Genomic DNA, 12,345 nt, shown 5'->3' with positions numbered 1-12,345 from the left:
TATATGAAACATTGATACGGAACGACAAACATCACTATAATAAGTATGTGCCCGTGCGTTGCCACGAGAGTTAAAAATTAATATAAAACATAGATACGGAACGATAAACATCACTATAATATATAAAATATGTATGACAAATATCATCATAACTTTAATATTATATTGACGATACAAATATGTAATATTATTATAGATACGCCGACTTAAATTGAATGAATTGATGTCAAACGAACATTATAATATCGTATAAATTATTTCTAAAAATCAATATAGAATTTTGAATAATAGACAAATATATCGATAGATATGCAATAGGCCCAAACTAAACAGGCGCATAGCATCTTCAGTTCAGGTCCTCAATCTTGGTATCTCTTCCCTAGGTTGCTGCAGGCTGCTCAAAATACGGTAACAAACCCAAGTGAGTTCGATTAAATCCAATGCCACATGAGCAAAAGAACATGCAATCCATCATCACATGTACAAATTATGGGTCGAGTAAGTCAAACATGTTGTACATAAAAATTTTACCGAAGAGCAGAGGGTCAGCGAGGAGCTGAGGAGCGACTCTTCTTCCTTCGTCGGCAAGGAGCTGAGGAGCCAAGGACTCAAGGTACACAGACACACTATTAGCTAATTGTTCCAGTTCTCAGTACGATTTTAATCCAGTAAAGCCTTAAGGTGATTGCCATTCTATTGAGTTCTGCTAATGCATGAAGCAGAGACCTAGTGTCCTATGAGGTATTAGAATTAGATAGATTTTCAAACTCAGGTAACAAAACTCAGAACCTGACCTGCGCATCAATTGTAGTCCCAGAGATGTGAGGGGCCATGGCATGGTTAGGCATGTAGCGCCAGGGGTGATCCTTTGGTGCTGGCTGTGGGAACCACACATCACCACCATATCCTGAGAAATGGGAATGAGATGCTCCATGTTACACAAAGTACCTGTCAATGTAGGAATATAGTCGCATTATTTCCCTATTCTTCAGATAAAATGTAGGCAGGGTGTCTTTTCAGGAAAGCAAAACGGCTCATTTGAAGTTTTCGTGCTGAAGCCACGGAATACAAAGCATGCCAAGCTTAAGGAAAATAATATTAATTCATGGACCCCTTCGGTAGAATCAGACTAACTTATGTAGCAATACTGTTGTGTAAAGAGACAAAGAAAACATATTAACGTAGTAAGTACCAGCAATGTGACCGCTAGAACATGCATCTGCGACTGCTCGAGCATCCATGATTGCTCCTCGAGCATTATTCACAACAATTACACGTTCCTTCATCTTTGCAATCCTCTCTTTGTTAAACATGCCTCTGAAAAAAAACAGCAAACAAAACTCAGAAAATACTGTCAGACTATTTTGGAAATGTCAGGTACATGGTGAATACAAACCTTGTTTTCTCCGTAAGAGGTGTGTTGATCACAATCACATCACACTTTGGAAGCATAGCATCCAGGTCCTCCTCAAATTTGGCCCCAATTTCTTTCTCAAGCTCTGGGTCAATCTGAAGTCTGTCATGGTAAAGTAGGTTGCAGTTAAAGGGCTTAAGACGCTGAAGCAAGAGCCTGCCAATACGACCAGCCCCAACAGTCCCAACAGTTTTTCCTTCAAGATCATAAGCTCTGTGGGAAATGCCTGCTACGTTCCATTCGCCTTGAACTACCTGTTGGTACCCAGGCAAGAAGTTCCTGAGTAGAATCAGAATGCGCAAGAGCTCATCTTCTGCCACAGAGACAGTGTTGCTTCCAGTGACCTCAGCCATAGTTAAGCCCACAGCAGCAGCTGCTGGAAGATCGGAGCCGATTCCTGCCGTGAGAAGAAGCTCAAGATTCTTCGCCTTCTTTATCCTCTCTGCAGTGACATAAGCTGGGTGGAATGGGGTGGTAATCAGGACATGCATGTCTTCAATGTGCTTCTCCAGTTCTGAAAACAGTTATAGAAATCATTTAGTCGAAACAAGTACAGATATGAAAAGATATTAGTGTTTTTTTTATACTAAGGTCGTGTTCCAAACCTCAAACTAACGGTTAGCAGCTAAAATTAGCTGAGTGGTTCAGAACAGACCAGCCAATAAACCATATAATTGTTAGTTATATCTCTTAAATAGCTATATAACAGTTGTTAGCTGCTCTAACCCAGCTAAAACCAGCCAAATAACTTATTAGTTGACTAATAATTAACTGTAGAGGTTTGGAACAGGCCTAAATAAGTATAGTTAGATTTGTTAGGAAATGCATTTCCATTTGGAGGTGTCGAGCTCTAAACAAGTCTAGAACTTTCTTGGGGTGGAGTTAGTTTCACGCAAGAGCAGTGTTTAGGAGCTTATCACATGTTCACAGGCCAAAGTGATCACTATTATCTCTTCCGAGAAAGAAAGAGGCAGCAAATACAAGGGTCAGGCCGTCAGATGATGCCATCATTCTCTGCACTCTTAACAACAGAACAGACCAGTTTTATGACAGCGTAACAACGTTATGGTGATAACACAGTGGGCGAAAAAATGTCTATTCAATATTTTTTATTGCGAACCAACAGTTCAGAAAAAATCTGTATATCCCATTTTTTTCCTCTGAATATTTTCATCTCAACCAAAGGTAACACATGACCCTTTTATCATGCTCAATGAATTTATCTTATTGAGAATTACTAAATATTCTGAATACTTATTATGCATTTTTTTGTCAACCACATGTACCGTAACATCTGTTTAGGAGCCAGATTAACCTTTTAATGCTCAAATTCTTGTGTTATTGCAGTAACCATAAAAAGAAGTTTAAATTTGTAGCAGGGAATTATATCAAATAAAAGTGTGACCTCTCTAGAGGTGTGACTTTTACCACAAATTTAATTGACTCTTGAGTTATCTAATTTCTAAAAATACTTAACTTTGCCAGCAACAGTGAAAGTTTTTACCAGTGTTTGTGTCTAGCAAGCAAACCAGCAATGGTGTGGACTCTACCATGGCTTCTTGCTATGCTTCTTTTAACCTGAAATCTGAAATGCAGAACTGCACTACTAAAAAAGTGAATGAATGAGTGTAAAGTATAGAGTTAATGTTTGCTAGATAGAATAAGCTGAAGATAGGTACAGTGGTACCTGATGTATATTTAAGAAGAAAATGAATGCAACACGTGTCTAACTCAAGCAGGTTAGCGGTAGTGATAAATTGCAATTCTCATCCTATTATGAATAATATTATAAAAAAATTAGAAAAAGGCAAAGATAACATGCACTGTTAAAAAGGTGGGGCAGGAAGGACAAGAAAAAAAGAAATCAATCCCCTTCCCATCCCATCCGAACAACCAACCAATCGAACAAAATTCTAGAATCAGCGTCATTGCCTATCGCAAACCCACAAGGCCACAAAGCATTACTCAGTCTTCATAGACACACAAAATTTCCATGCTTACAGTAGAACAATCACTACACATTACAGGCTCAAATTGATGAGCACTATATTATTCATTTACTTAGAGAAATCAATTGGCATTAGAGGTTGCTGGTTTACATGGTTACATGTCATGGTAAGAATCGATTCAGTTTTTTTTTGGCATTAGAGGTTGCAGTTTTTTGGAATCAATGAGCACTATAAAATGAATCACCATATCATTAGAGGTTGCAGTTTTTTGGAATCAATGAGCACTATTTGCTTTGGAGGTCTCAGACCAAGGAATCGAGAACGTGTGTCAGATAGCTGACCCGTAACCATGTCAACGTTGGTATGGAAAAGAACACCATTCTGCAAACCAGCATTGAGGAAAAGGTTGGCTGGATAATCTGCACCATCCTCACCACCAACTGATGCCTGGACCTCCAAGAATAGGAGTGACTCTGGTGCCGATGATACACTCTGGACGCTTAGAGGCTGCAGGCAATCATCAGGATCCAATGAGAGGATACGAATGGTGTTATCATAGGATCCTACGGCAAGAAATCTGGACCTTTGCCTCCCCTCAGGGACCGGTGCAATGGGCGGGTCGTCCTCGTAGTTCGACGTGCGCGGCGTGGCGCCGGTGCCGGTGCAGACGGCGCCAAACGCGTCGGACGCGCCGAAATTGGAGCTGCGGCCGACCATGGAGTAGAAGCCGTTGTGGTTGAAGCTGGATCCCGCGGCGTCGGGTTGCACGACGACTGTAGGGAGTAGATCTCGGTGTTGGTGAGGTTGCTGGGGCGCGGGGTGGCACCGGAGAAGCCGCCCACGGAGCGGCGCTGGTAGACGTCGGAGCGCGACGCGCTGGAGCGGCGCAAGGTGACGTGTATCCTGTCGTCCTCCCTGACGGGTGCTGGGCGGCTGGGCTTCCCCAAGATGCCACAGCAACCGTGCGGGCTGTAGGTGAATGGGATGCATCTGAGGTTTGGACGGAGGCGAGATCTACGGAGGCAGGGGCTTGGAGGGGGAGACGGGGAACGGTGGAGACAGGGGAGCGGCGCAGAGACGGGGAGTGGCGGGTGCGTGCGCGACGGTTGCAGCCGAGCGTGGAGCACCGCTAGGATGACGGGTCAGGGCCGAAGATGTGGTCCCCGCCGACGAAGTACCCGGTGGAGACCTCGAGGACGGGGACCTCGACGTCGAACTCAGAGCGCTGAACCTTCACCGCTGGGCAGATCGAGCGCGGACAGGAGGTTGGGGTAGTGGTGGGAGTAGGATAAGGTGGAGAAGGAGGCGTCCATAGCGGCGGCGGTGGCGGGAATCTGGATTTCGGGCAGGCGGGGATGAGGTGCCGAGGACGGGGGCGAGATCCGGGTCTAGGGCGCATGGGGGAGGGGGCGCCGAGAACGGGGGCGGTATGGCCGACGGTGGAGCTTGCGTGATTGACGGGAGCGGGGCGGGGGTGTCGTGGGCGGAGCCGCGGAGGCATGGTGGACGCCCTCGTTGTGGTCTTAGAGCAACTCCAACGGAGCGCGCTAAAACACCCCAAAAAGAATTTATTAGCAAAACTGCTCTTTTCAGCGCTCCAACAGTCCATCTATTTTTCCCCCAAAAGTTTCGCATCCCGAATAAGCAGCGCTCATCCCCGCATATTTTCGCGTCGCGACTCCGTCCCCAATCGCTTGCGCGCGCGCGAAATCTGCTATTCCCGCGCCAAAATTTGCCAAAGCAAGCTCGCGTTCGTGCTGGAAGGAGCTGCTCCATGGCGGGATCTGGCTTGAGCGACGGAGGCAGTACCGGAGGGGGAGGATTGGGCAGCAGTGGAGGAGGCAGACGCGGCCGTGGCTGTGGAGGAGCAGGCCGATTCGGTGGTGCAGGAGGAGCCGAACGTGGTGGAGGAGGCGGACTCGGTGCTGGGGTAGGAGGCGGACACGGCGGTGGAGGTGATGCAGGCGGACGCGGCGGCGACTACTGGCCAGCTGTGCCTGCACGTGCGAGAGTCGTCGCAGATCCGTTAGCGTCGACCATGTTCAGCTGCAGGGACGAGTTGCCTTCATCGTTCGGCCAAGGGGAAGGTATGAACTGAAGCTTGTCTCATTGATAGTGGTCAGACACAAGTGTGATGCAGTCTAAAATTTCAACGAGCTGCATATTGTTGATTCAATATAGTGAGCCTTATTGTTCAGTAAATGAATAGGTAGCTTATAGCAGTATAGAAAGAAAAGAAATTGTGCGTACATACTTTGTTTGAGCATATGAATATATAATTTTGTAGGGAGCTGCTGTGCGCGCAAGTAATTTTAGCCTATGAAAACAGCTACAGTATCCCTAAAAGCTGGTTTTGGGGCTGACGTTTTTCACATGCTTGGCTCCTGGAGTTGCTCTGTCCGTCCCTTCTTTTGCGGTCATAAAATTCTACACAAGCAGGGTATTTGATCTGATCCTGACCAAACTCTGCTCAAGCGAAGTCCAAGCGAAAACCTTGCATCCCAAATCTGATTTTGCACTCCAAGCTGAGGTTTTCTTTAATTTGCATATTTGAGCTACTAGTGAATTGAATTCGGTCGTCCACCTCTAAAGTTGCTCTATCCGTTCCATACCCTGGTACTGTGAGTCTGAGCAAAAACTTTTTGAGGAATCATAATGACTCTTTACTGATGGTCTTCTTAGCCCAAGGTTCAGCCATTGTGACCTGGACACCCATAGGCCATAGACAAGAACTTTTTCTTTCTTTCAATCCATAAACATGTGCCCAACATCCTCTGCTCAGATTACTTTGGAAGATAACTTAGTGTGTTCAGTTGTCTCAGTTTGGTTCATACTTTGTTTGAGCATATGTTTTGTCCAGAAGGTTGGCTTCCTGCCTGAACTTGTTCCCTTGCATTTGCAGTCACCATGTACCATTTATGTGAGACATAGTAGACCTGTCTTGACTTTACAGTACCATTTTTTAGATGTAGTTCCAGGGAATGGATACTTTTCAAACATGATGATGGATGACTACGTTGAAGGAGAATTTGATAATAATAGCAATACATGTCCTGATATTCAGCCACAATCAATGCAAGTTGGACCAATAGTCCCCACATCGAGGCCAAACCATAAGAGATCAAAAAATTTCAGTGATCAAGAAGATGAAATTTTGGTTTCAGCGTGGTTGAATATCAGTATGGATCCTGTGGTAGGTAAAGATCAAAAAGTAGGAAGGTATTGGTCTCGTATCTATGAGTACTTCAATGAACATAAACCATGCCAATCACAACGTACTGTTAATTCTCTAATGCATCGATGGGAGACAATTCAGAAATGTGTTAACAAGTTTTGTGGTTGTTTAACAAGGATTCAGTTAAGACGACAGAGTGGTACTACAATGCAAGACATGGTAATTAATCATCATGCAGTATCACATTTTCTTTCATTTTTAGTATTTGAGCCTAACACATGCAAATGTTTTTCCCAGGTTGCACAGGCATGTGCGTTGTACAAGTCCGAAGATGAACATGAAAAAGGATTTCAATTCATGCACTGCTGGAATAAGCTCAGATTACAACCCAAATGGCTTGGTAAAGTAGATGATTTGGCTGCTCCTAAACCTTCAAACAAGAAACAAAAGACCACTCGTGAAGGGGATGCCAATAGAACATTACCATATGAAACCAAAGAATCTCAAGTTCAAGTCGTAGAGAATTACCAATTGACCCGGCCTCCCGGGAAGAAAACAGCTAAAGCAGCACTAGTACAAGAGAAGAGGAAAAGTGTGACTGTAGCAATAGAAAATTTGTGGGCTGCAAAGAAAGAAAGTGATGCCGAGAAAGAGCAGAAGAAAGAGGAGAGATTCAATAAAGCATTTGCACTTGAAGTTGATCGAGTTAACACAAAAAAGGCACTTCTCGAGGTGAGGAAAGAGGAGATTGAATTACAGAAGCGAAGAGATGAAGAGAGGATAATAAATATGGATCTTAGTGGGTTGACAGAAGAGCAACAGAGTTACTACACGAAGTTGCGAGCTAAGATTTTGGACCAACTTTCTGATGCTTAGGTAGCCTTGATTCGCAATTACTTATTACTTGTGGTTGCAATTATAACTTACACAAATTCCTATCTACTTGTATGTTGCAGGTGCTCACCAATCTACTTGTAGGTTGTATGGTGCTTGAGGGTTAGTGCTACCAGTTTACTAGTCCCATATAGTGGAGTCCATGTCAGTGTTTTAGTTGATGTTTACTAGTCTCGAATAGTTCTGTCATTGCTTCCAGTTTATTTACTGTTTTCAGTGGATACTAGTTATTTATGATAGTAGTCTCAAATCAGTGGATACTTGCTATTTACCTTTGGGTTCTCTCTTCCTAATTTATTGGCTTTGTTCTTTCTCTAAATTTATGTTCCTATTTGTAAAACGAATGTGTTTTCACAAGTCCAAGTCTGTTCCAAACATTCCGAAGGACCATGTATGCAATGTTGATGAGCTGTCAGTTAATCGGGGTGACATGGTTTCCAGTTCTTAAGGATTTTACGCACCCAGACCAATATAATTTTGGTGTGAACCAAGGATCAAGTAGCTTCCATGAGTTACACCCCCAGTTCGCGGGTTATACACGTGGCAAATTACATGAACTAGTCATGAAATATTTCAAGAGCAGGGAACTTACTTTAGCTATAAATGAGGTCTTGGATCCATGGATTTCAGCAAAGCAACCAAAAAAAGAGTTTGAAGCATACTTTTCTCACAATTCAGCATCTAGGAATTTCCTGCCAGGTACTATGGTCATGTCCTACACAGCATTTTATTTACTTACTTTCAGTTCTTAAATTTTAACTTTCAGCTAATCTTAATACATATGAAATATTGAACTATCAAATTTATTTCACTCTCGCATATTCCTTGTAGCTACTAAAGACTGAACGGAATTTGTGGACATTTGTAACATTTTCGTTTTCTTTTGTGAGCCTCACAGAAGATGGTGGGTCTGCAAAAAGGGCAAGATTGCTACCTGACCAGAGTGACGAAAATATTCATTTGTCACAAGACATTATTGCTAGTCGGAAGGAGGACATCTGTTTTGAAGAGTTATGTGATGGAGCATCGTCTGTTGATAATGATTCTGTGAATCCCAGAGCAGGAAATGCAAGCTGGGGTCTACTAAATGACCATCTGTTAGCAAGAATCTTTCATTTTATGAGGGCAGATTTGAAATCACTTATTTCTTCTGCAGCTACCTGTAAGAGCTGGAATGCTGCTGCGAAGTATTACAGAAACATGTGTAGATTCATTGATCTGTCTTCTGTTGGTCCTCTTTGCACTGATTCGGTGTTTTGTGATATTATGGTATGTGTCTTGACTATCTGTTTGAACTCTTGAGAAATTACTTCTATTATATCCTAACGTTGGACTGGTGCAGATGCAGTATCGATCTGTATTTTGGGGTACTGGTTGATGCCTGACGAATGGTGCTGGTAGCTGGTGGTCTTATGGTATCTGGTGGTCGAATTTTATTTTGCAGCTCCAGGATGTACTTATTATATTTTAAATATGTATGTGGCTCTTCCTTCACGTGGCGTCTCATCCAGAGAGTAGCAAACCCAATTGCCCTGATACATGTGTCTATGGAAGTTCATGTGTACACATTTGTATGTCATACATGTTTTGATGCAAGTAAGAGAATAAAACAGTAAGATATTGCTGATGAAGTGCAGATGATGTTATTACATAATAACTTTGTAATCATGAGTCACAATTGTTACAAGAACCAAATAATAATAGTAAAATATATAAAATCATTTGTAAAGGTCTGGATGATGTTGCCACAAGTGCTCAATGATGTCAGCTTGAAGCTGAGTGTGAATTTCTTTATCCTTTATATTCTTGTAGTTTTGAATAAATTCCTCAAGTTCTGGTGTCCCTTCATGCGACAAATTTACCTTTTCTCCTACGCCTTCGTAAATTATATCATGTTCGTCATCTCGCTCATCCTCGACGATCATATTATGCATAATGATACAAGCTCTCATGATTAGTCCGAGAGTGTCTTCATCCCAAAACCGAGCTGGACCCCGAACGATTGCGAATCGAGCTTGCAGAACTCCAAACGCTCGTTCCACATCCTTTCTGCAAGCTTCTTGTGCAATAGCGAAATATTTCTTCTTATTGCCTTGTGGTTCTGGAATGGTCTTGACAAAAGTAGCCCACGATGGATAGATGCCATCAGCAAGATAATAACCCATCGTGTAATCATTGTTATTAATTGTATAATTCACATTTGGAGCTTCACCTTCTGCTAGGCGTGCAAACAAAGAGGATCGATGCAAAACATTGATGTCATTGTGGGAACCAGGCATCCCAAAAAATGCATGCCAAATCCAAAGATCTTTATCCGCAACAGCTTCAAGTATAATTGTAGGCTCATGCACGTGCCCGGTATACATACCTTGCCAAGCTGAAGGACAATTTTTCCACTTCCAATGCATACAATCAATTGAACCAAGCATACCAGGAAAACCTCTACTGTCTCCGATGGCCAGTAATCTTGCAATATCGTCTTCATTAGGTGATCTCAAATATTCTTCTCCAAAAACCTCAACAACAGCACTAACAAACCTTCGTAGACTCTCAATTGCAGTACTCTCACCAATGCGAACATAATCATCAGTAGCATCAGCTGCTACTCCATAAGATAACATTCGAAATGCCGCGGTAATTTTTTGCAGACTAGATAGGCCAAGAATACCAGCAGCGTTCCTTTTCTGAACAAAATATTGGTCATGTTCTTCCACAGCTTTCCATATGCGTACAAACAATGTATGTCTCATTCGAAACTTGCATGTCACTAGTAATAAGACTCATGTATACTACTAATTTTTTTAAAACCATATTTGTTACATACCTTCGACGAAACAAATTATGTCCATACGTAGGATTCTCTGAAAAATAATCTTGATACAACCTCTGATGTCCAGCATGTCTATCTCGTTGAAGTACTCGGTGCCCTTGGACAGAACCACGATGTTTCGTTTCATTATCTAGCTCATCCGCATTCATCGCAACCTGAGTAACGGAGATAAACAAATCTTCATCGTCATCATCTGACGACGAATCCAACACCATTTGCATTGATAGGGCCCGACGATTCATTGTGATAATCTTTTACCTGTCAGGCCGTCGAATGAATGGTTAGAATTGAAGGGACAAAATACGCACTGCTGCAATTGTAATGGTCGAGAGGAAAATTATGCAATGCTGCAAATCATATGACCGTGCTGAGAAGGGTCGCCTTGAGATGTAGAACGATGTCTTGTGAGTTCCTCCGTTGGGACCGAATCGTGGATTACTTTGCGTGCTCCAATCACCGGTCAAGAAAAATATAGCATGCAAATAATTCGGGCAAAGGAGACCACAGACGGATTAATCATGCGCGGAAGAAGCGGTCAATGATCTACCAACCATGCAGATAAGAATATTGGTGGCATGTGATAACAGTACGGCCCAACAAGCATGCATCAGCCGAGGTTACATTTAAAAAATTTTAAGCGACAAAGTATTAGCGTTCTGCTGTGCATGTACATTTTTTTGGGGTACTTTTTTTTTCAACAGTCCCCAAAAAGACGTTTTGGGCAACATGTTATAAGCAAACTCTTGGAGTTGCTCTTAAGGAGTAGTATAGATAAAAAATACATTACTTTAGAAAATAAATTTATAAAATAAAGTTTAGTGATTATGGTGCAAAATTTAGATATTCTCTACTAAATTATTTTTAGAGTCGATTACGGACCGTGTCAACATGGATTATGTCTTGACATTGAGGAATGGCTACAAAGCTTGTCGATGCTTTAGGGATGATCGTTGTTGCTGTAACGGGGAATAATATCTCGTAGTCATCCACATTGTAAGATCCTCTGCTTTCATTCTTAATTATCATATTGTATAAAATAATATATTGATACATGGTCACACCGAGTATTTGGTGTGAAAAACAACTTGTACTGGTGAGAATATGTAAGCGAGCCTTGAGGACCTCAAATGCTCTCTATACATATTTGTGTGCGTCCTCCCGACATGCAACAAACACCCACTGCTTCGGAGTTTATTGAAGGAAACTGATCTTCACAAACATCGGCCTCTAAGGTATATGTCATAGGCGAGGTAATACCCTTGGTTGTACTATGCCTATTGAAAGTCGCCTAGAGGGGGTGAATAGACGGAATCTGAAATATAAACTTAAGCACACACTACAAGCCGGGGTTAGCGTTAGAATTAAATCCGAGTCCGAAAGAGGGGGAAAACAAATCAACCAAGAAATAAAGCGGATGAACACATTGATTTGTCCCCGTTGAGGTGGTCACAAAGACCGGATCTCTTTCAACCCTTTCCCTCTCTCAAACGATCACTTAGACCGAGTGAGCTTTCTCCTTAATCAAATGAATCACTTAGACCCCACAAGGACCACCACACACTTGGTGTCTCTTGCTTTGATTACAATTCACTTGGGAACAAGAATGAGGAAGGAATAAAGCGATCCAAGCAACAAGAGCACAAAGAACACGAACAAACACTCTCTCAAGTCACTAGGTGGTTGGAATGATTTTGGAGACTTGGAGAGGCTTTGATCTTTTGATTTGTGTCTAGGAGTGAATGCACTAGCTCTTGTATTGAATGAAAACTTTAGAAGACTTGGATGCTTGGAGTGGTGGTGGTTGGGGGGTATTTATAGCCCTCAACCACCACATAGTCGTTGGGGTTGGCTGCTGTCGATGGGCGCACCGGACAGTCCGGTGCGCCAGCCACGTCACCCAACCGTTAGGGTTCGGGAGCTTCTGACCGTTGGAGGCTTTGTCTTCTAGTGGCACCGGACAGGCACTGTTCAGTGTCTGGTGCGCCTCTAACGGGCGGCTCTGACTTTGCGCGCACTGTTGCTCACTGTAGCTCTGTCTCCCGCGCTTTTGCAGTCGACCGTTGCGCGAAGTAGCCGTTGCTCC

At 42.9% G+C, this 12,345-nt stretch overlaps 3 protein-coding genes and 1 pseudogene across 4 annotated transcripts; 1 reads left to right on the top strand and 3 right to left on the bottom strand.

The window, feature by feature from the left end:
• Positions 1 to 224: 224 nt before the first annotated feature.
• Positions 225 to 1,970, bottom strand: LOC542657 (formate dehydrogenase 2). The gene is made up of 3 exons (XM_020546877.2): positions 1,397 to 1,970; positions 1,193 to 1,317; positions 225 to 907 (listed from the first exon to the last, which is right to left on the bottom strand). Exons 1-3 carry the CDS (start codon positions 1,903 to 1,905, stop codon positions 783 to 785), a joined length of 759 nt encoding a protein of 252 aa, XP_020402466.1. The 5' UTR covers positions 1,906 to 1,970; the 3' UTR covers positions 225 to 782.
• Positions 2,290 to 4,485, bottom strand: LOC109943536 (splicesome associated protein pseudogene; annotated as a pseudogene).
• LOC103643854 (histone-lysine N-methyltransferase ATXR3) lies at positions 7,869 to 8,810 on the top strand. Its single transcript, XM_008667029.4, has 3 exons — positions 7,869 to 8,131; positions 8,331 to 8,701; positions 8,775 to 8,810. Exons 1-3 carry the CDS (start codon positions 7,996 to 7,998, stop codon positions 8,808 to 8,810), a joined length of 543 nt encoding a protein of 180 aa, XP_008665251.2. The 5' UTR covers positions 7,869 to 7,995.
• A 261-nt stretch (positions 8,811 to 9,071) lies between these two features.
• Positions 9,072 to 10,768, bottom strand: LOC103643853 (putative nuclease HARBI1). Of its 2 annotated transcripts, XM_020547280.1 has the most exons (3): positions 10,521 to 10,768; positions 10,257 to 10,417; positions 9,072 to 10,116 (listed from the first exon to the last, which is right to left on the bottom strand). In XM_020547280.1, the coding sequence occupies exon 3, from the start codon at positions 10,051 to 10,053 to the stop codon at positions 9,151 to 9,153; it is 903 nt and encodes a 300-aa protein (XP_020402869.1). In that variant the 5' UTR covers positions 10,054 to 10,116; positions 10,257 to 10,417; positions 10,521 to 10,768; the 3' UTR covers positions 9,072 to 9,150. The 2 variants fall into 2 exon arrangements, with proteins under 2 accessions (XP_020402869.1, XP_020402868.1); XM_020547279.1 differs by having other exon boundaries at positions 9,072 to 10,768.
• Between the last annotated feature and the right edge of the window lie 1,577 nt (positions 10,769 to 12,345).

The sequence above is a fragment of the Zea mays genome, chromosome 1, assembly GCF_902167145.1.
Source record: "Zea mays cultivar B73 chromosome 1, Zm-B73-REFERENCE-NAM-5.0, whole genome shotgun sequence".
NCBI lineage: Eukaryota > Viridiplantae > Streptophyta > Magnoliopsida > Poales > Poaceae > Zea > Zea mays.
Note: the sequence above shows the minus strand (reverse complement) of the source record. Positions and strands in the feature narration are given on the sequence as shown.

Coding starts and splice junctions, on each gene's coding strand:
- LOC103643854 (XM_008667029.4), top strand. CDS start 7,996: ATGAAATATTTCAAGAGCAGGGAACTTACTTTAGCTATAAATGAGGTC. Junction 8,132..8,330: donor ATCTAGGAATTTCCTGCCAG/GTACTATGGTCA, acceptor TGAGCCTCACAG/AAGATGGTGGGTCTGCAAAA. Junction 8,702..8,774: donor CGGTGTTTTGTGATATTATG/GTATGTGTCTTG, acceptor GGACTGGTGCAG/ATGCAGTATCGATCTGTATT.
- LOC542657 (XM_020546877.2), bottom strand. CDS start 1,905: ATGCATGTCCTGATTACCACCCCATTCCACCCAGCTTATGTCACTGCA. Junction 1,318..1,396: donor CCTCTTACGGAGAAAACAAG/GTTTGTATTCAC, acceptor GTTTTTTTTCAG/AGGCATGTTTAACAAAGAGA. Junction 908..1,192: donor TTCTAGCGGTCACATTGCTG/GTACTTACTACG, acceptor CCCATTTCTCAG/GATATGGTGGTGATGTGTGG.
- LOC103643853 (XM_020547279.1), bottom strand. CDS start 10,182: ATGAGACATACATTGTTTGTACGCATATGGAAAGCTGTGGAAGAACAT.